This window comes from Lynx rufus, unplaced genomic scaffold (assembly GCF_022079265.1).
Source record: "Lynx rufus isolate CCGP_SWC_20201006 ecotype Redwood Valley unplaced genomic scaffold, mLynRuf1.p SCAF_21, whole genome shotgun sequence".
Taxonomy (NCBI): domain Eukaryota; kingdom Metazoa; phylum Chordata; class Mammalia; order Carnivora; family Felidae; genus Lynx; species Lynx rufus.
In genome coordinates, this window is record NW_025814836.1 from 25629616 (window position 1) to 25649515 (window position 19900).

The window sequence follows — 19900 nt, forward strand, 5'->3', positions numbered from 1 at the left end:
GCGTTGCCCGAGCAGTTCTTACAAACCACAAGGCCTTTCTTTCTAGTCTCTGGGTCTGTGGGCTCATTTTCCACAACAAGCATCTGCAGGGAGACCCGTGGAGATGGGATGGGGTGAGGCTGGAAATTTTCCACTGCCTCTTCTCTCCGGATTGTCCTTCTTTCTTCATTGGATTCGTCCAAGTTTGGCCTAGCGAGAACTCCTTCTAGAATGTGGCAGGCTGTTAAATATTACAGGTTTCCGGTGCTGTTACGATGGGGTTTGTGCGTGTGTCCCTGCACAGCACGTATTTCAAGGAGACCTTAAGGCGATGGCAGGTCAGGTGAGTCCGGCTTTCCACCAGCACATTTGGAACTCTCTCTTGCACAGACTCTGGAGATCACTCTGTACCTGCGTTCGTGCTGTTCCCGCTGTCCCGCTTTTCCTGACCTGGCAAGTTCCCGCTCACCATTCCAGATTCAGCTCAGCTGTCCTCTCCTTAAAGAAGCTTTCCCCGAATTCCCGGGCTAAGTGGCCCACGTGTACTCTCTTCCAATGTCTTATTCACGCCTATTATATTGGGTGTTAGATCACGGGGAGACACCATTATTCAGCTCTGTGTCCTCAGCCCAAGTCACATTGCCACGGGAAACCCCAGGGTAAGTTTACCATGGGGAGCCTTTGTCCAGGGAAGAGACCACCCCCATTAGATTACAGAGGGATTTGCATGTCCAGCATCAGAAAATGGGCCAGGATGAGAGTGCTATCATATTTTCTAATTTTTCATTTTGAGTATATAATCATGTTTTTTATTACAAAGGTAAGAATATCTAGTTATGTACAGGTTAACCTAGGTAAGAGCTCATGACAAAGGCCTCTTTTCCAGAGAAAATTTTGTGCAGAAATGACTTCATGAAAATGCATTTTATTGATGCTTTATTAATGTTGCATAAATACAGAATTCTACAGGTCATAATTTTCACTAATCAATACCAACGTACATACACACGAGCTACTTTCAAATAAACATTTTAACCAAACATTGGTGGACCTATTCTCAAGCACATAGTTTGAAAGAATTCTAAAGCTACAAAAGACTACACTTCGTGATAAATCATACTCTCCCCAATGCAATCACCCAGCAAGGAAAAAATAAAAACAGGAGTTTAATTCGTTAGGAAATTTTCAGCATTTATAAATGCAATATGTTCTGCTTCACTCACTGACATCATTCTTTCCCTCCCTTCTTAGCACTTAGCTCACGCTGGAGAAGAAGGACATAATTATGCCCCAGACCGAGCCTGCTGCTTCTTCTGAACCATGACTCCAGGCATGGCAATTAGGTACGTCATGACCCGGGGTTACCTTGAAGATTCTTCAGAGCCATCGGTCATTCCTAAAACTACTCGAACACACAGTGTTTTCCTTCCTACAAATACTGTCTTTCAAACCACGTGACTCTCCTAGTCCAAGCTCTCTATGCTCTGTAACGGGTTCTCAGGCGCTTGATTGAGGACAAGACTCAGAAAGCTTACTCCTCATAAGCTCAAAGCAAATTTGGTCATTTTCCAATCCTTGCCTCCGGCCAGAAAGTGAGTGTTGAGGAGGTAATGACCCTCGTTTGGAAAAGGAGAAAACAGGTTCAAAAGAGAGACTGAGGGACTTCGTAACAATCTCTGACACTTGTTTGGCACTTTGACTTCTGGGTTTCGATGAACCATCTGCCCTGATGCTCGAAACGATGTTTGTGAGCTGAGCAGAGCAAATGTCCTTTTACACATGGGGACACTGGGGCCCAGAGACACCCGTCACTGGCCTAGGGTGACGCAAATAGAAACTGTTGTCACTGGAACCCGAACTCAGAGCCTTGATTCCCCGCGCGCAGAGCCGTTGTTGGTCACACGGCAGCTCCTCTTACGAACTTGAACATGGTGAGGAGCGGTGCAGTCACCCCTGGCACTGCTAACCACGGTGCAGGGTGTCCACACCCTGAAGTCTGAGATGAAGACCGTCGTCCCGGATGAGGAATCCACGTGTCGTGGTCAGAGGTGTGCTGGACAGTCCCAGTGCACTTGACACATGATAACCAGGTTGTGAGTGACCATGTAATTGTCGTGATTAAAAGCATAAGTATAAAGGCTAATCGATCAGAGACAAGCAACCAAACGGTAGGTTGGGGATCAAAATAGTTCAGGTGGGAATGCCCGTTATTCAATTTTCAGAATAGCAGAGTAGAGAACAATCTTGGTGAGAGATCAATACAAAATAGATTTTAAGGTCCTCACTTCCCGTAAGTAATTTTCCAATTTTCTTGTTTAAAATTTTATAATGATTTCTTTTACCTCTCCCCTCAATTATTTTCACTACCAAAAAATTGGCTTTGCCTTTAGAAAACCAATATCCTGTTAGCTTCCTTTCAAACGTGATTTGACGATTAGGAGGCCTCCACCGTGGGTGTGATCTTGCGGAAGAAGTGATGACCTCGAGAATTTGTATTTTCAAAGACATAACCCGGAGGAGAGGGAAAGCTAGCGGGGCAGATTTCCCATTTCTTTGGCGTGTACTCTAGACAGTACATGGTTGTGTCATCGAATGGAGCAGAACTCTTCACGGGAGCGTGCACGGGTTTGCAGCTCTGTGTTGGATTCAGCTCATGTGGCACATAGTGAGACCTGAAAGTGGTCCAACCATCAAATTTTCCAGATGGGTTGGGAATCTGCTGCTGCTTCTTAATAAGTCCTTGACGACAGCTTTCCCAGGCTGGAAAATCTTCCTTTGTGGTGCTTTTTCCTTGAAAAGGAACGTTGTTATTTCTTTTCTGAGAAACTGGCCTGATGGGAACAACACGTTTGGTCTGATAGGGAACGTAGTCAAGATGGCTTGTGCTGTTTAACTGCATGGTGCCTGTGGGAGGGACATACTCTGGTGTTTTCTTGACTGCAGGTGGTGGGATTTCCCATGGTTGAAAGCTTTCGCGGAATTCGGTGCTTCCTTCAAAATGAGCATTTTGGGTCACTCTGGTGTATGGAGGTCTGCAGAGTTTTGCACATTCGCCAACAAGTCCCTGAAAGTCATACCGGTGAGTTGTGAGATCCTCAAAGGGTTGGGTGGTTGGCTTGTAAACCTCTTTTGGCCTTGAAAACTTGAATTCTAGCTGATAAGGTACATAGTCAAGGCGGTGACTTGTGTCACCATTAAAAGGGACAGTCGAACGTTTGATCACAGGGCTGGGCTTAAAGCTTTGCCGAGGCTGTATCTCCCGAGGAACATAGTCATCCTGAAATGTAGTTGAATTTCCAAATTTCACGGCGGGGGGATGATAAGTTTGCTCTGGTTTATAAAGGTCCGTTTTCTGAATGGCCCAAGCTCTGTAATCATCTTGAAAATAAAAAAGAGAGCATCTTAAAATACTGAAGAAAACAACCATCTTCTAAAAATCATGGCTCGCTTACTTCTCTCATTGCCAAACATCTTTTCATTTCCTTCATAAATCTGGACAATAATCGAGTATGAAGTTGCTCAGGTTCCCCTGGTTTGTCTCTTCTTCATGTTCACCTGTCTCTTCTATCATCCCACTTTAGTACATATAACTTTCTACTTCTAGACTTACCTGAATACGCAAAAAGGGAATGGAACATCTGAGCTGGATTGTTGATAGTTTTTGAAAGCCTGTGTTTTGGATAAAGGCAGAGTTTAGGAGATTATGGTTGTGTTTTCCAGGAACTGCTTGGGGTTTTCACTATAACTCAAGAAATGCTAAAGGAAACCATAAAAATCTAGGGATTAACATGAAAGCAAAGGCCCTGATGTGTGGGCAAAAGTGACGTGGGTATTATTCCTTGGTTTCGGAGGGACTCCTCAAAGGAGAGAGAATTTCAATTCCATTATACTTTAGGAACAGGACTCCCTGAGCAAAGATACAGACTAACTTGTACTATCCCAGAAAGTTCATTGGATTCAACTTTAACTTCTCAGAAAATGGACTTCACGTCATTCCCCAAAGATAGGGGGCCATCTAGAGGCCAGAGGCCTGAAATGAGTGCTTTCAAACGTGTCAGAAATTGTAGGTAGAATTTACAAGTGAACCTCAGAGCTAAGTCTGAGATTTAGCGTTAAATACCTAAATTCTGCTTCTTGTAGCCTACCTAGACCATGGACGGGAAACTGAAGTACTTATATTTCAACTGAGGGTTATTTAGTTTTTCTATTTCTAGATGAGGAAGGTAGTAAGATAAGAAATACTGTGGAAAATGGGGCGCCCGGGTGGCTCAGTCGGTTGAACGTCCGACTTCGGCTCAGGCCATGATCTCACAGCTCATGAGTTCAAGCCCCGCGTCGGGCTCTGTGCTGACGGCTCGGAGCCTGGAGCCTGCTTTGGACTCTGTGTCTTCCTCTCTCTGCCCCTCCCCTGCTCATGCTCTGTCTCTGTCTCTCTCTCTCAAAAATACACATTAAAAAAAAGAAATACCGTTAAAAAAAAGAAATTAAAAAAAAGAATTAAAAAAAAAGAATTGACTTTACCCAAAAAAGATGTACACTGAAGACTAATTTATAAAAGACAGAAGTCATACAAGATAACATATAAGAGTCTAGGCTACAGTCCATGCAGTGTCTATTGGAAAGGCCAAAACTCAAATGCTTTTTATGGGGATACCTCCTTTGGAGAGAAGAATTCCTCATTCACAAACAGTTCTGCCACAGTGGCCAACTTTGGGACCAAACGATCACTTCCATCTCATCAAGTACTGGTGTTTGGATGAGAGTGGATGCCTGGCCTGAGAGCAGATCATCTGTAGGCTAGTAGGGATCTACAAAACAGCCTGGCAAGAAGAGACGAGCTGGGTAAGCAATTCTTGTCCTTGTGAACCCAAATTTGAAAACATGGAGCCAGGTAAAAGCGAGAGATGAATCTACAAGGATGCCATGTAGTGGATAGAATTGGAGAGCTATGGTAAGCCGAAGACTTCAAAATCCACCTGTAGGGCAACAGAATTGATAAGTAGACAGAGGAGCCCAGGTAGTAGAGTGGCAGTCAGAGCAGATGCATGCAGAGAAGTGAAGAGGCTGTAATAGAACCCATGGGGCTCTGGCAGAGAGGCGGGGAGGGAGGGAGTAGCTCCGCCCTCAAGCTTCCTCTGTACCCGATGGCTTTCCACTACCAGGTCACGGGAAACTCTCTTTTTCTTGAGGCACCGTGAACGAATCTCTGTTGTTTGCAATGTCAAGTATAAAATTATAACACTTTTTCACAAACTAGAAGGAAATCGTAGGGTGCTATTGAAGGTCTGTAGTCCGGCCTTGCTGCCAAAATGACCGAGAAAAAGATGTTAATTTCAAAAAAAAAAAAAGAAACCAAATAGAAGAGGGTAGTTCTCCCTTGCCAAACGAGCTTCAGTTTTCAAAAGGGAAGCAAGAATTTGGAGACCGAAACACAAGACTTCACAGCACACATTACCATGGATATCGGTTGCAGATAACTGCAGAAAATTGATTTTCCTTTTATACATATGCCTATGCTCATATGCATGGGATATTGATTGTTCATTCTGGAGTATTTATTGATAATGTTCAAGCAACACCTTTAAAACGTAATATTTATTAATATAATCTATTTTTCGTGTCTTGTGACACTGATAGAAAGGACAAATGTAGTGCCGTGCATATCTAACAGTGCAGTCTGGTCCTTTGGCAACTGCGGTATTGCCCTGGTTAGATAAGGGAAATTCTGTTTCCTCTGCTCATTCTTTTGATTTCTAGCCACTTGCTCTCTTCTGATCAGCCTTACGTCCATGTGTTTGCTCACCATCGATGTTTGAATGTAGAGCTCCAATCCCCTCCTTATATAATGAGCTGTTCTAGGTTCCTCTTTGAGGACAAAAGTCCTGAGTTGCACACGCTAGTTCTTTTCCTTGGTACTTTGGAACCTGTTCCCTGTGGCATCTTATGGCACCAAGGACTTGGAAACAGCTTTTACAAAGCCAGGGAGCTCCATCCTGAGCATTTCTTTCTCAATCTGTATATCATCAAAGAAGTCCCATGGTTTGAATACTACCTGGAAGCTGATGATTTCCAGAAGTGAATCTCCATTCCAGACTTCCTTTCAAACACCAAACCCACATATACATCTTCCTACTAGATATCCCTATTTCAAGAGGTAAACTGAAACTTAGTATGCTCAAACTGAAAAAATCAATCTTGAAGTGTTAATTGAAATTTTATTTCATTTACACTTAATGTAATGAATGGTCTAGTTGAGTTTAAGTTGACTATATTGTTGTTTGCTTTTGATTTGTCCCCACATGTCCTTTGTTCCCTTACCCCTTATTTTCTGCCTTGTTTTAGATAAAGGGTATTTTTATTATTCCATTTTCTCCATTAGCACTTTAATTAAAACTTCGCGTATTTTTAAAAATTTTTTAATGTTTATTTTTTGAGAGAGAGAGAGAGAGAGAGACAGGGTGTGAGTGGGGAGGGGCAGAGAGACAGAGGGAAACACACAATCCAAAGCAGGCTCCAGGCTCTGAGCTGTCAGCACAGAGCCCGACGTGGGGCTCAGACTTACGAGCAGTGAGATGATGACCTGTGCCAAAGTCAGACCCTTAACCGATTGAGTCACCCAGGTGTCCCAAACTTCACATATTTTTAGAATGAAAATGCATTTTTTTCCTATTAGGGGATCTTTTGGACCTACTTGAACTTAAATTGATATTTTTACCCCTTCTAGAACAGTGGAAGAAACTTTCAACAGTTTAATGCCATTTAAACCCTCATGCCGTATTTTGTGCTATATTTTACTTCCATATTTATATAAAAATACATAATATAATTATTATTGTGACTTTGAGAGGTCGGTATTCCTTTATATTTACCCACATAGTTAACCTTTCTGTGTGTTTCATATCATCGTGCATTTCATGCCGCCCTCTAGAATCATTTGCCTTCCACCCGAAGACATTCCTTTACTACTTTTTGTAGTATGGGTCTGTTACTAACAGATTCTTTGAGTTTTTTGTTGTTGTTGTTTTCCAAAAACATTTTTATTTTGCCATATTTTTTGAAAGATATTTTCATTAGATGTGAAAATCTGGGATTCATTGGGTTTAAAGTTCTTGGTTCTTTTTTTCCTTTCAACACTTTAAAGATGTCATCCCATTATCTTCTGGATTCCATAGCTTCAGATGAAAAGTTAGGTATGTTTCTGATTTTTCTTTTTGTGAATAATGTGTAGTTTTGCTACTTTTGAGAATTCATCTTCACTTCATTTTCAGAAGTTTGATGATAATTGCCGAGCTGTGGTATTCTTTGTATTTATCTATTTGGGGATTTGTTGAGCTCCTTGAATCTGTGGCTTGGTTCTTTCATCAGTTTTGGAAATTTCTTGACCATCTCTCCAAATATATTCTGGTTCTTCTTAGGTCTCATATTTTACCAAGTGCTAGATGTCACGTATAAGAAAGCCATAGACATTGAAATCAATGTTATTTTCAACAGGAGAAAGCTTGCTTTTTTCGGTGTTAGGCCGATCGTCTTGATCCAATCAGGAACTGAGCTAGGTTGGTGCTCAGAGGCACTTTTAGTTAGACATGGTCTTCCTTTAGATACAAGTGTGTCAAGGACAAGAACTGTGGTGTGTTTGTGGTAGAGCCCTCATTCTGTGGGACTTTGTTTCCTAAGCACCTACTCCCAAGTACAACTGTGGGATACTTCTGTGGGATTCTTTCTGCCCGAGTCTCCTAGCCCACCATGCCCCCGAAACACTCTGCACACACTCCACAAGGAAAACCAGCCATACGTCTGGAGGACTTATAGACTCCAGCTTGTCATATCAAGCCCACATATCAGGCGCTCCACTGGATTCCCTTCTCCCAGCAGAGTCTTTCTGCTTATGCCAAGCCCAGTCTTCAGCCTTGGCCTGGATTTGACCAGTGGTCCAAGGGATGTAAACAGCTATCTTAGTTCACCTAGGAAGGCATCCACCATCTCTGGAATTTTAGTTCTTTCCTTCCACAGCTGTCTAATGCCATTTAAAAAAGGTTTTTTTCCAGTTAAAAAATTTATACATAGGGGGGCCTGGGTGGCTCAATTGTTTGAGTCTGACTTCAGCTCAGGTATGATCTTATGACTTGTGAGTTCGAGCCCCATGTTGGGCTCTGTGCTGACAGCTCAGAGCTTGGAGTCTGCTTCAGATTCTGTCTCCGTCTCTCTCTGCCCCTCCCCTGCTTGCGCTCCGTCTCTCTCTCTCTCAAAAATAAACATTACAAATAATAGTAACAGGGGCACCTGGGTGGCTCAGTCGGTTAAGTGTCCAACTTCGGCTCAGGTCATGATCTCAAGATTTGTGGGTTCAAGCCCTGCGTCGGGCTCTGTGCTGACAGCTCAGAGCCTGGAGCCTGCTTTGGACTCTGTGTCTCCCTCGCTCTCTGCCCCTCCCCTGCTTGCACTCTGTCTCTGTCTCTCTCAAGAATAAACAAACATTTATAAATAAATAAATAAATAAATAAATAAATAAATAAATAAATAAATAGTTTATACATATCTTTAGCTGTTGCAGTGGAAATGATGCGGTCTGCCATTTACTATAGCCTACCTGGAAACAGAACTCACCCACTTTTAGTAGCTATGATAAAAATGTTAAGCACCTCAGTCTGTAATCAAGGCTTCACAATCTGATCTCCATCTCCATTTCTAGAATTAGACCCCAATCTCACATCTCCTCCTCTGATGTTTACCCAACAACCATTGTATTTTTCTGGCTTTCTGCGTTTTTGCTCATTTCACCCTAGTTTTTGTGATGTCCTTCCCTTTCCTGTAGACCAGTACTTACTAGTCTCTGATACATTCCTGGGCTGGCCTGAAGTGTGATGTTGCTCAGTCTAAACTTTTGAAGCATGAGTTGTTCCATCAATTTTCTAGTGAATTATCCTCCTCCCTAGTAATAACACATACATTTTTTTAAGTTTATTTATTTTGAGGGGGTGGGGGGAGAGACAGAGAGAATCCCAAGCAGGCTTTGTGCTGTCAACACAGAGCCCAACACCGGGCTTGAAGTCACGAACCATGAGATCATGACCTGAGACAAGTTCAAGAGTCAGACACTCAGCCAAATGAGCTGCCCCAGCACCCCAATAACACATATTATTTATTTCTACTAAAGCTATTTAATTTTTTATGCTACTATTGCTTTTTTTCCTCAACCATAAAGTTTCTACTTGTCAACAACTATGTTTGATTCGGATCTCTGTATTCCCTACAGTGGCTAGCACAGAGCAGAGAAATCCTGAAAACATTTATCAAATCAAACACTGGCCTATTTTCATCATCTATGTTTTAATATGAATGACCTTCTAAAGTGAGGCTTCTGGGGGCAGATGCATTTCTGAGAGTAGCCTGTCTCATAGAACTACATCTCCAGAACTAGATGTTACCCTTCTCGCCACCACCCTACAGGCTTTTTTCTTCCTTTCTCTTTATCGTATCCCACTTCTGTCTTTCCTCTGTTGTCTGATTCTCGATGAATAGCGAGAGGGTCTCTTATTGTGATTTCTTGTCAGCTACACGCCTGTCCTTAAACAGGTGTCTATAAAATCCTGCAATACAATCATCACACAGAATGATGAATTCTGCCTCGGCCCTTAATATTTATGGTCTCATGCTCCCAAGCCTGGAAATACAAAAATAACCTCTCCTCACTAGGAAAGATCAGAAGTGAGAAAACCAGAGGGACCCCAGGAATCCTCAACATTGGTTTATGGGGGTGAAAGTATGGAAATCTACAGGAAACCCAGGTAATGAGAAGCTAGAACCAGTGTGTGTGTGAGTGTGTGTGTGTGTGTGTGTGTGTGTGTGTATTATGTGTAATAGTCACAACCTCAGGGAATATCAATATTAGTGATATTTTTCCATCGATCTTGTAGGAAAAAGAAAAGAAAATCTTACCATGGTTGTTAAAAGACCCAGTCATTTTCATCAAGTACCTTCTACATCACCTTGTTATGCAGCACATGACCTCCTCTGCATACCAGTAAATTCAGATCTGCAATCGCTAGATGCTATATTGTATTATAACAATATACTTATTCACCATACACATTGTCTTAAAACTTCGTTTTAATGTTTGAATAGCATCTTACGTGATCGCAGCTTAAAAGACAGAAAGCACGTTGCCCCCGACCTCCCTACACGTAGATCCTAGAGTACTGATAACAGGCACTTACCTACGCATCGAACTGGTGAGGGGGATATTTGAAGAACACATAGACCTTCAGCTATTGCCCATTTAAACTATAAACCGTTGCTTTCATTGTGGGTGACATCACTGTTACAAAGGGGTTTTATCTGAGGACATACCATTCAGCTATATCACGTAACTAACGAAAAGGATATCAGCTTAAAAACGCAATTACGTTATCAAGAAAAAATATGGAAAGAATGTGTACTAACAAGATAGGCTTTAAAAAGAAAGACCCCGTTCCCCAAAAGCAATAGAGTATTTTAAAATCAACTTGGTTTTTGGAAAGAAACTAGCCATACACTGTCCAGCCTCTTACTCTTCTAAGTCAGCGGCCCACAGAGAGAAGGTGTCATCGCACTTTGTCCCCGCTAGAAGCCTTAGAGGAGTAAGTTCCCTAAGCGGTGCACCACCATTGTCCCCGGATGGATAAGCCGATTTTGTTCTGAGTTCAGTATCGGGAGGCCTCTGTGGCCAGATCTAAGCCTGTTCTTCACCCTAGCCCTTGCCACTCGAAAGGGAATATTTGGTTCTGCGTCTGGTCTTTTGCTTTCAGTGGGCTCAGAACTTAAGTGGTGAAGGGCGTCGCTCTTTACTTGACCTTCTCAAAGACTCCAGTCCGCTCGGTAGAGTTTCAGCTCATTCTGGAATTGCAGGAAAGGAACGGTGCCGAGTAACCGTGGCCCAATGCGACAAGGATGATACAGCAGCCTTTGCTTTTACGCTTGACCCTTGAACAGCACAGGGGTTAGGGGCACTGACCCCCCTGCACAGTCAAAACTCTGCACATAACGTTGACTCCCAGAACTACTAATGGCCTACTGTTGGCCGGAAACCAGTAGGTAACCACAGTTAACGATAGTTAAGGTTCCTATACATCCACAGTCAATGTATATTTTGTATGTTACATGTATTCTGTGTTATGCTCTTACAACGAAGTATAAGCCGGAGAAAAAATGTGATTCAAAGAATCATAAGGAAGGGATAATACATTTGCAGGGCTGGGCTGGACTGTATTTATGGAGAAGAATCCACACATACGGGGACCTGGCTCAACTGTATGTGTTTTTAGACAGAGAACATGAATTAAGTGGCTACATTTGGAAAGAAACCCAGGTCTTTTTACTCTCAATGAGGCAAATGGTCTTTCTTCACTATACAGTACTGCTTTGACCAAAGCCAAAAAAGGTTCTCCTGAGTCGTGGGAGCTAAGTTTGGCCACACACCAAATTATGATTTGACGTTGGATAGAAGCGAGTTTAGGTTTTTTGGCTCCTTCATTTTTGAAATGCCAAGTTACCTTTATAGGTTGGGACAGTGTCCAACTTTCCTTGTTTAGCTTGTTGTCTCTCCAAAGGCCGGACGATGGCCACAGGCTGCACTTTGTAAGAATTGAAATCCTGTTTGTACGTAGTGCCAAGATCAATCTCCCCCTGTTTTGGTTTATATTCTTCTGGTACCTGGCGAGGCTGTTTGACTATTTCGTAAGGACGATAATCCGATCTGAAACATATAAATTTGAAACATAGCCTCACAGTTTCTTAATTAGAAATAATCATTATCTCAACGCAGTATTGAAATTTTCAAGGTTTTTTTTTTCATTTGAAAAGTCTAAGAAGATATTAAAATGGTGGCAGTTGATAAACTACTTGAGAGAAATAATTCCTTTATGTCCTATCCAGTGACTAAATACGTTAAGAAAAAATATGTCAAAAATCCTGGTTTTCAAAACATCATTACAATGGATCTTCAGTTGACTGGATCTTACATAAGTAAATTCTTTAAGTAACAGAATTTTTTTCTAACCTAGAAGGAAATTTTCGGATTTCATGAATCTAAAATCTATCCCCTGGGTCCACTTTGTCCAAATCCTTATTTGTCCTACTTGAAGACTAAGCCATTTGGGCATGCTTTCTTCTTACTGAGATCATAAGATCTTCCTGCTTTCTATTGAATCATCAGTTACGTGGATAATTAACACCTGAACTCTGGACTTCAGCCTTAAACCGCATTCATAGTATGGATGTGATTCTGCCTCATCTCTGGACCTCCCAGAAGCCCTTGCCACAGATGGGAGCTGTGTGGCGATGCGGCCACCCTGGGCATCACGTAACCTCATGGGGCAGAAGGAGGGCTGCAGACACTTGGGTTGGCTGGTGGGGTGCGGAAGGGAGGTGACAGACCCAGCGTGATCAGACTCCCTAGGTCCGAATCCCGGCTCTGTCGTTCATGAGATGCGTGACCTTGGACGACTCAGTTAACCCGCCTGTGCCCCAGTTTCCTGACATATAAAATGGGCCGATCTTGCCATGTACCTCACAGGGTTATTTCAGAACTGGCACATGTACAGGCGTGCACGCACATATATTTACGAGAGCTTGGTGCCCAGTGAGGGCAATACGTTAGCCACTACTATTTATTATTACTACAAGTCTTCAAAATTGCTTTCTTCTCTTCTGGACTCTCCTGTGTCACTCATTTTAGTTGTTTAAACCATCGTGTACTAATCACTACTTTCTGTGTGTGTCCATAAGCAACACTGAACACTTGTTCCCTATTTAGCGAAAGGCATCCCGGCGACTTGAGCTGCACAGTCGGAAAGCCAGGACTCACCGTCAGGCCTCAGCAATCCTATCAGCGCGGCCTCCGAATCTCTCGCAGACCCCACCGTTTCCTCCTCCGTGGCGCTACCAGAACGGCCCAAGCTTTCCTAATCCCTGTTCAAACCTATTAGCTTCTCTCCAGTCTGGTCTCACGTTGCACCCAAAGGAATCCTCTCACTTGTAAGTTTGATCAGGTCATTCCCACCGGTATCTCCCTCACCCCCTCCAAATGCAAACAGGTGGGTGGACAAGAGAAGAAACTTTCAGCGGCTTCGTGTGGCTCCAAGGACACGGCAAAAACCGCCGGGGGCCTCCTCCGCTAGCCTCAGCACCTGCTTCCTCCTGCAGGGGGAGGCGGCCTTCTCCGGGAATTGCCTTCTCTCCCCTCCCCTCCCCTCCCCTGCCTGCCATCTTTGCCGGGAATGCACTTCCTTACCTACTTAATTCAGTCAGTTGCTTCACACCTGTCGGGATTTAGCTCCCTCTTCTCTTCTCCCTGACAAAGTCAAACCTTTTATTCTGGCTCTCAAGTCACCTTGTGCCTGTCCTTCACGCACGTGATCACTGCTGCGATTTTGTACTTCTTCCCAGTGATGTGTTGCTACCTTCGCTGGACTGCAGAGTCTGTGAGCACAGAGATCATGGCCGGAACCCCATGCTCACCGCTGTGTGCCGGGGGCTCAGCGTAGGGCCCGACACCTAACAAATGCTTAGTAAATATTATTTAGTGGATAAGTGGTAGAAATCACATACCTCTTACTCTCAAGACATCTGAGTTGTTCTTTGCTCTTCCCAAATGCCAGCTAGAGGGGAACGGGCTAAAATGCAATCAGGCAGTGGAGGAATCGGGGAGATGACAGAGAGAAAGCGTAGAAGTCTTAGTTCCTCTAGGTGGATTCGCTAAGTGTTAGAAAGTATACCTCCAAACCCAAAGCAGCGGTCTATGGAGACGTGGTAGTGGGTAAACGCACTCTCGGCCATCAGATTGGCCCCATACGACGTGTCTACAGTCATTCTTCGGGGCGGGCTTCCTAGCTACCCTGGCAGACATCTAGCTGTCCCGCAGCTGTGACGTCGTATAAAGCATCGAAAATCTTAGAGACAAGTCTAGACATCTGCTCGTCACAGTCCCATCCTGTGTTACAGAGAAGTACAGAATGACCCTTTATTGTTCGTACCGGCCCGTCGGCTGTTGCTGCTTAGTGGACAGTCAACATGAGGGAGCTGAGGAAGGGTTCTGAACCCCTCGCCTGCAGCCCTCGGAAGTGCTGCTATTCCCAGTCAAGATACCAAGAAAGGATCCAGTGTTTTGCTAAGTGTACAGACGGTGATTTAAAAAACGGAAATTGTAGTTGCCTGGGCGTCTTTGGAACTTTTGGGAGCTGGGACATTTTCTTTTTCTTTCTTTTGTCTTTCTGGTTGGTTGGTTGGTTGGTTGTTGTGTTTTGTTTCGTTTTTTACCATTAAGGGATGCTTGATCAAGTCAACTGACAAAACCAGAATTATGAAACAATTGCCTTTTTAAAGGAAGGTATGGCACGGGGCGCCTGGGTGGCTCAGTCAGCGAAGTGTCTGACTCTTGGTTTCGGCTCAGGTCATAACCTCACAGTTCCCGGGTTCGAGCTCCATGTCAGGTGCTACACTGATGGGGGTGGAGCCTGATTGGGATTCTCCCTCCCTCTCTCTCTCTCTCTCTCTCTCTCTCTCTCTCTCTCTCTCCCTGCCCTTCCCCCCACTCCTGCTCTCTCTCTCTTTCAAAATAAATAAAAACTGAAAGATATGGCTTGTCATTCTTTCCCAATTTTAACATTTAGAACTAGTTAAATGCGAAACCTTTATTCAACAAATATGCATATTGTGACATTTATTTCAGATCTCCGTTATGAATCATTAAGGCATCAAGGAAGAATGTTAAGGTGAAGAAAAAAATGAGCAACATTCCCATTTGCTCTCTCTCAATTGTTCTATTTCTTCACCTCATTTTCAATAGTTATAGCTTGTTTATTTACCCGAGTTTTTGTTTCTTGACTGCTATCCTCACAAGGCTGTAAGCAACACAGGGGCCAGGTCCCTCATGGCCCACGTCACACTCAGGGACGCTGTAGTACTTGACCCACTGCACTGAATCTGTGGCAACAGACTGAGCAGCAGTGCTGGTTAAAGATGCAGATTCCTGGGACCTGTGGTTTCAGGTGGAACGCTGGAATCTGCAATTTTAACCCTTCGGGATGATTCTAAAGCACACCGTATCTGAGGACTATGGAAGATCTTCAAATCTGTGGACAAGCCACACGTCTGCAGAAGTCGAGTGCAATCACCAAAGCAGTGCTACCTCAAGGGCGGCCCGAAATGTTAGAGGGACGAGTACTGGCCTGAGAGTTCGAAGGTTTCCACCTTGGCTTATGCAAGGAGAATGGGCTCTAAAATGAGAAGAAAACGGGTAATACTGCAGATTAAAGTGGTTACGGAGCATTTTTAAAACCCCAAGTTATAGAAATCTGACGTGTGTGTTTCCTGACACCAGAAACTTCTATTTATTGATTTTTATACTTAACACCTAAGATTGTGCCTTGACTATGGTGTGCACGTTAACAGAATAAAGACAAGAATTAACTCACTGACAAAGGTACAAAACAAAACAAAACAAAAAAAGCTAAGTCTGGGGCGTCTCAGTGACTCAGTCGGTTGAGCGTCCGATTCTGGATTTCGGCTCAGGTCAGAATCTCACAGTTTGTGGGATCGAGCCCCACAGGGGGCTCTGTGCTGACAGCATGGAGCCTACTTGGGATTCTCTCTCTCTCTCCCTCCCCCACTCCTGCACTTTCTCTCTGTGAAAAATAAATTAACTTAAAAAAAACAAAAACAAAAACAAAACCAACTAAGTCCCAATGGAAAGTTCAGGGTCAGGAAGACTTCTTTTTGTCTATCCAACACTGAATAAACATGGGAGTGTCTACTCTGTGCCAGCAGGCCTCCCACTAGGTTCCTGGAAATAGAACGCGAAGATGAGAATAGACAGTTCCTGCCTGTGTGGGCCTCTGAAATGGAGTTAATGATAAATAACTAAGATGCTTTGAGGCCTTACATAGGGGACTTTTACCCAGCCTGCAAATTGGGTACAGTGTCAGAGTGATAACTAGGTTGAGACGTACAGGCTAAATGGGCATTAACTGGGGTAAAAGGGAGGGAAATTTCCAGGCAAGTGAAATAATATACTGGAAGGCTCTGTGGCAAGGGAGACCTGAGATTTTTCAAGAAATGAAAAATGTCTTGTGGGATGTGACATTAAAAGAGCACGGTGAAAATAAATTAGAGAAGCAAGTAAAGACCAAACCATAAAGGGATTTTGGTGGCTATTAAATAAAATGGGAAAGCGTAAGTATTTTAAGCAAGGAGGTGATAGAATTGGAACTGCATTTTATTTAAAAAATTTTTTTTATGTTTATTTTTGAGAGAGAGAGAGAGAGAGAGTGACAGAGTGTGAGTGGGGGAAGGGCAGAGAGGGAGACATAGGATCCGAAGCAGGTTCCAGGCTCCGAGCTGTCAGCACAGAGCCCGACGCGGGGCTCGAACCCATGGACTGCGGGATCACGACCTGAGCCGAAGTTGGACGCTTAACCGACTGAGCCACCCCGGGCCCCTAGAACTGGATTTTAAAGAGGTCATGTCTGCAGGGTAAAGTATAGGAAGCAGATCAGAGATGTAAACACTAGAAGAGATACAGAAAATACAGGAAGCTACTGCATTCCTCTAGTTGGGAGACAGTGGAAAGCAGCAGATGTTAGAAGAGATTTTAAGTGGTTAAAACAATAAAACTTTTTGTTGCCCTTTTTCCTTCTCACTGTTTGCCATTCTAACCTAACGCTCGTTTTTCTGTGTTTCTCAAGTTGCGACTCAACTGGTTCCTTGCTTCTTGGGTTGGTTCAACTTCAATCAACTTAATAGTTCAATTTAAAGAATAAAACAACTTTATTAAGCCCAGAAGAGTTGGAGAAAAGTAGAGCAAATAGTTTCTGAATATTTACTTAAATGTCGTTATTCCTTCCATTTTACCACGGCATGCTCGAAATTCTTGCTTGGGCTTCAGACTCTGAGGTGGAGGAACATTGCCATATGTAGGATATTTTTCCAAATATTCAGTTGTGGGGCAGGATGTGCCAGAATTTTCATAAATCCTTGTGGTTCCGTGTGGACAATGATGCCTCCTGTGCAAACATAAATAAACTGAAAGATTATTTTGGCTTTCAAAAATATTTTATATAACTGCATCTTAATCAGAGAACTTCGATAAACACACAATCTCTAAATTTAAAAGAAGCTTTACTAATACACACGAACACACAAAAAACCTGTTTATTCTGCAATGGTGTTTACAAAAATAATGAATAAATTATGGTATATCCTTCATGGTGGAAAAAATTATGGTATTTCCTCTGACAATGATTTAGAGTGTCTTTTTTATTTTACTTTGTTAATGTTTACTTATTTTCGAGAGACAGAGCACGAGCAGGAGAGGAGCAGAGAGAGAGGGAGACGCTATATCTGAAGCAGGCTCTGGGCTCGGAGCTGTCAGTGGAGAGCCGGACGCGGGGCTTGAACTCACCAACGGTGAGATCGTGACCTGAAGTGAAGTCAGACGCTTAACTGACCGAGCCACCCAGGTGCCCCTGGAGTGTCTTCTTATACTAAGAAGCTGAAAAGCTAACATTTCCCAGGCTCTTGGCAGGCAGGCCCCATGTACAATTTGGCTTTCAACTGTGGGGTGTGCTCAGCTGATGCTGTCAGAGAGCACTACCCAGGGAGAGAGGCTTGCAGGGTTGTGGTAGAGGCACAGAGAGGCTGGAGGAGGCAGGCGTCAGGCAGCCTTCTGGTTTGCAAGGTGGCTTCCTGTCTGGCAGCTTCAGCAGGAAAGGGTGGTTCGGCAGGAAGGAGTGGTTCTGAAGCCTGCCGCTCTGTTGCTGTTTCCTGGGTATTGGCAGGGGCAGTGGCTCCCTTGGCAGCCCAGTTCTGAGGTGAGAGTTTTTGGGAATTTTTCCTGAAAAGCTTATTTTGAAAACTGTTTCTTCCGTTCTTCCAACAATTCTGTGAGCTGCATATACTCCTTAATAAATTCTTTTATGCCTCGACTAGGCAAGAGTAGATTATATTGTCCATGACTAATAACCCTGACCAATATATCATATAAGCTAATAGCAGGTAGTTGTTAAAGAGAATAGGGTTGATCTTAAGGCGTGGCCGTTGCCAGATGCGGAGACTGTAAACAGTGAAAAAGTGGGTTGCGGAACAGTATGTATAATACACTCTATTTCTCTTTCCTTCTAAAGAATGCAAAAACAAGTCTTAAAGAACATTTATTATTTCTAGGACTAGGATGATGAGGGATTTTCCACTATATTCTAGATTTTTTGCCTTGCATGTTCATACAATGCCTCATGTATATTCATTTCATAATCAGAAAAAAAAAAGATAAAGTTCTTAACAAAACAAACATAAAAATCCAAGCAAACAAAAAGGAAAAATCAGCTCCTCGGGTCTCATATCATTTGGGGCTCCGGGCTATGTGTGAGGACTACTAATCCAAGCCCAGGTAAGGTTGAAGAAAACGCATACACTCTGTAGATGAGTCAGAACCGGCGAGGATATCTAGACTCCGTGAACCCCCGGGGAAGAACATAAGAGAGATCAGCTGTTTTGCATGGAGGTTGCTGGACAGCAGGAAGGATTGCAGTGTGCGGAAGGGTGGAGAGGTGGTGTCATGGGCTATTCAAAATTCAAAGTCAGAGGAGTGGAGAGATTCGAGATTACTGGCTGACAGTGGAGGCTTCGGGAAAGTCCTAAAGTGATTTAGGACCACAGATGGTCTCTTGGAACAATCAGGGACGGGGAACACAGGTCATGCATAGAGGTTCTGATACAGGTGCACTGAGTTACAAGAATCAAGTCCAAGCTCTGGAGTTTCTCATTATTCTTAGTTTTATTTCTCATGCAAGGCATACATTCACATTGTAACAAAACAAGCTGAAAAGCTTATAAAGGAAACCGGAAAAGCCCGTTCTCCCAACGTTTCCAGTCTCTAGAAACTACTTTCTGACGATCATCTCTGCTTTTTAGTTTTTCTGGAGGCTACATCTGCGTTTTCATTTTTTCTTTTCTTTCTTTTTTTTTTTTAATGAGCTTTTAACATCTTGATTTATCCGCTTAGATTTACTAACTTTCAAATCCCAACACAGAAAGATTTAATTTATACCGCTCCACTCACTTCCTGTTACATGGTCACTCATGGATTCCGTGGAATCCACATGCTCATAATGTTTCTTTAGCAAACAGTGATCGAATCCGTGGGGCCAACAGTGACTCCGCGGAAGAAGACTGTGTTTACAGGCGATGGGAGGTTGTCACGCAGGGACCCACAGACCAATTCTGGGTTTCAGGGTGGAGACTGCTCCCATCTCGGTCGGTCAGATCCCCAAGGGGCACTGCTTGGAGGGGAATGGGGCTACAGCCAGGCTTGGATGGAAAGCTGGAGATGGAAGAAAGCGTGGCGCGGGCTGAGAGTTAATGGACTTGCAGATCGTCCTATTCCTATTCCTTCCTTCTCCCTAAGATTTTGGGGGCATGCACTCTCCCAGCGGGATCTGATCGCACCCCTTAGCAGGCTCTGGACCCGCCGCTCCCGCGCAAGCGTCCTCCGCCCAGCCGGCCGGCGTTCAGTGTGCACCTGGCCAGGGAGTCTAAGAGCAGAACTGTTTCACCCGGGAGCCGGCTGGTGCGGACCCGGGGAGTGCGGTCGCCGCTTCCACGTCCCATCATCTCCGGGGGGCGGCCACCAAGGGGCTCCGGCCACCCGCGCCCCGCCCGCCGCCACGCTGCGCGTTCCTTACCCGCAGGTGCAGATCTGACACAGACACCAGCTCCTCATGCTCGCGGCTGGCCGCTGCCGCCCGGCCGGCAGCTCCGCACCTGCAGCTACGGCCCCGCCGCGGCGCCCGCGGTCGTCAGGGCAACCGCGGGGCCTGGGAGACCGACGCGGAGCCGGCTTCCGGCGCGCGCGGGTCAGAGGTCGTGCGCCCGGGAGCCCCGCCCCTAGCGT

The 19900-nt window shown here is 44.2% G+C and overlaps 1 protein-coding gene across 1 annotated transcript; it reads right to left on the reverse strand.

The window, feature by feature from the left end:
- Nucleotides 1–2413: 2413 nt before the first annotated feature.
- Nucleotides 2414–19771, reverse strand: SAXO2 (stabilizer of axonemal microtubules 2). The gene is made up of 4 exons (XM_047086808.1): nucleotides 19692–19771; nucleotides 16836–17015; nucleotides 11508–11710; nucleotides 2414–3357 (listed from the first exon to the last, which is right to left on the reverse strand). The coding sequence occupies exons 1-4, from the start codon at nucleotides 19727–19729 to the stop codon at nucleotides 2414–2416; spliced, it is 1365 nt and encodes a 454-aa protein (XP_046942764.1). The 5' UTR covers nucleotides 19730–19771.
- Between the last annotated feature and the right edge of the window lie 129 nt (nucleotides 19772–19900).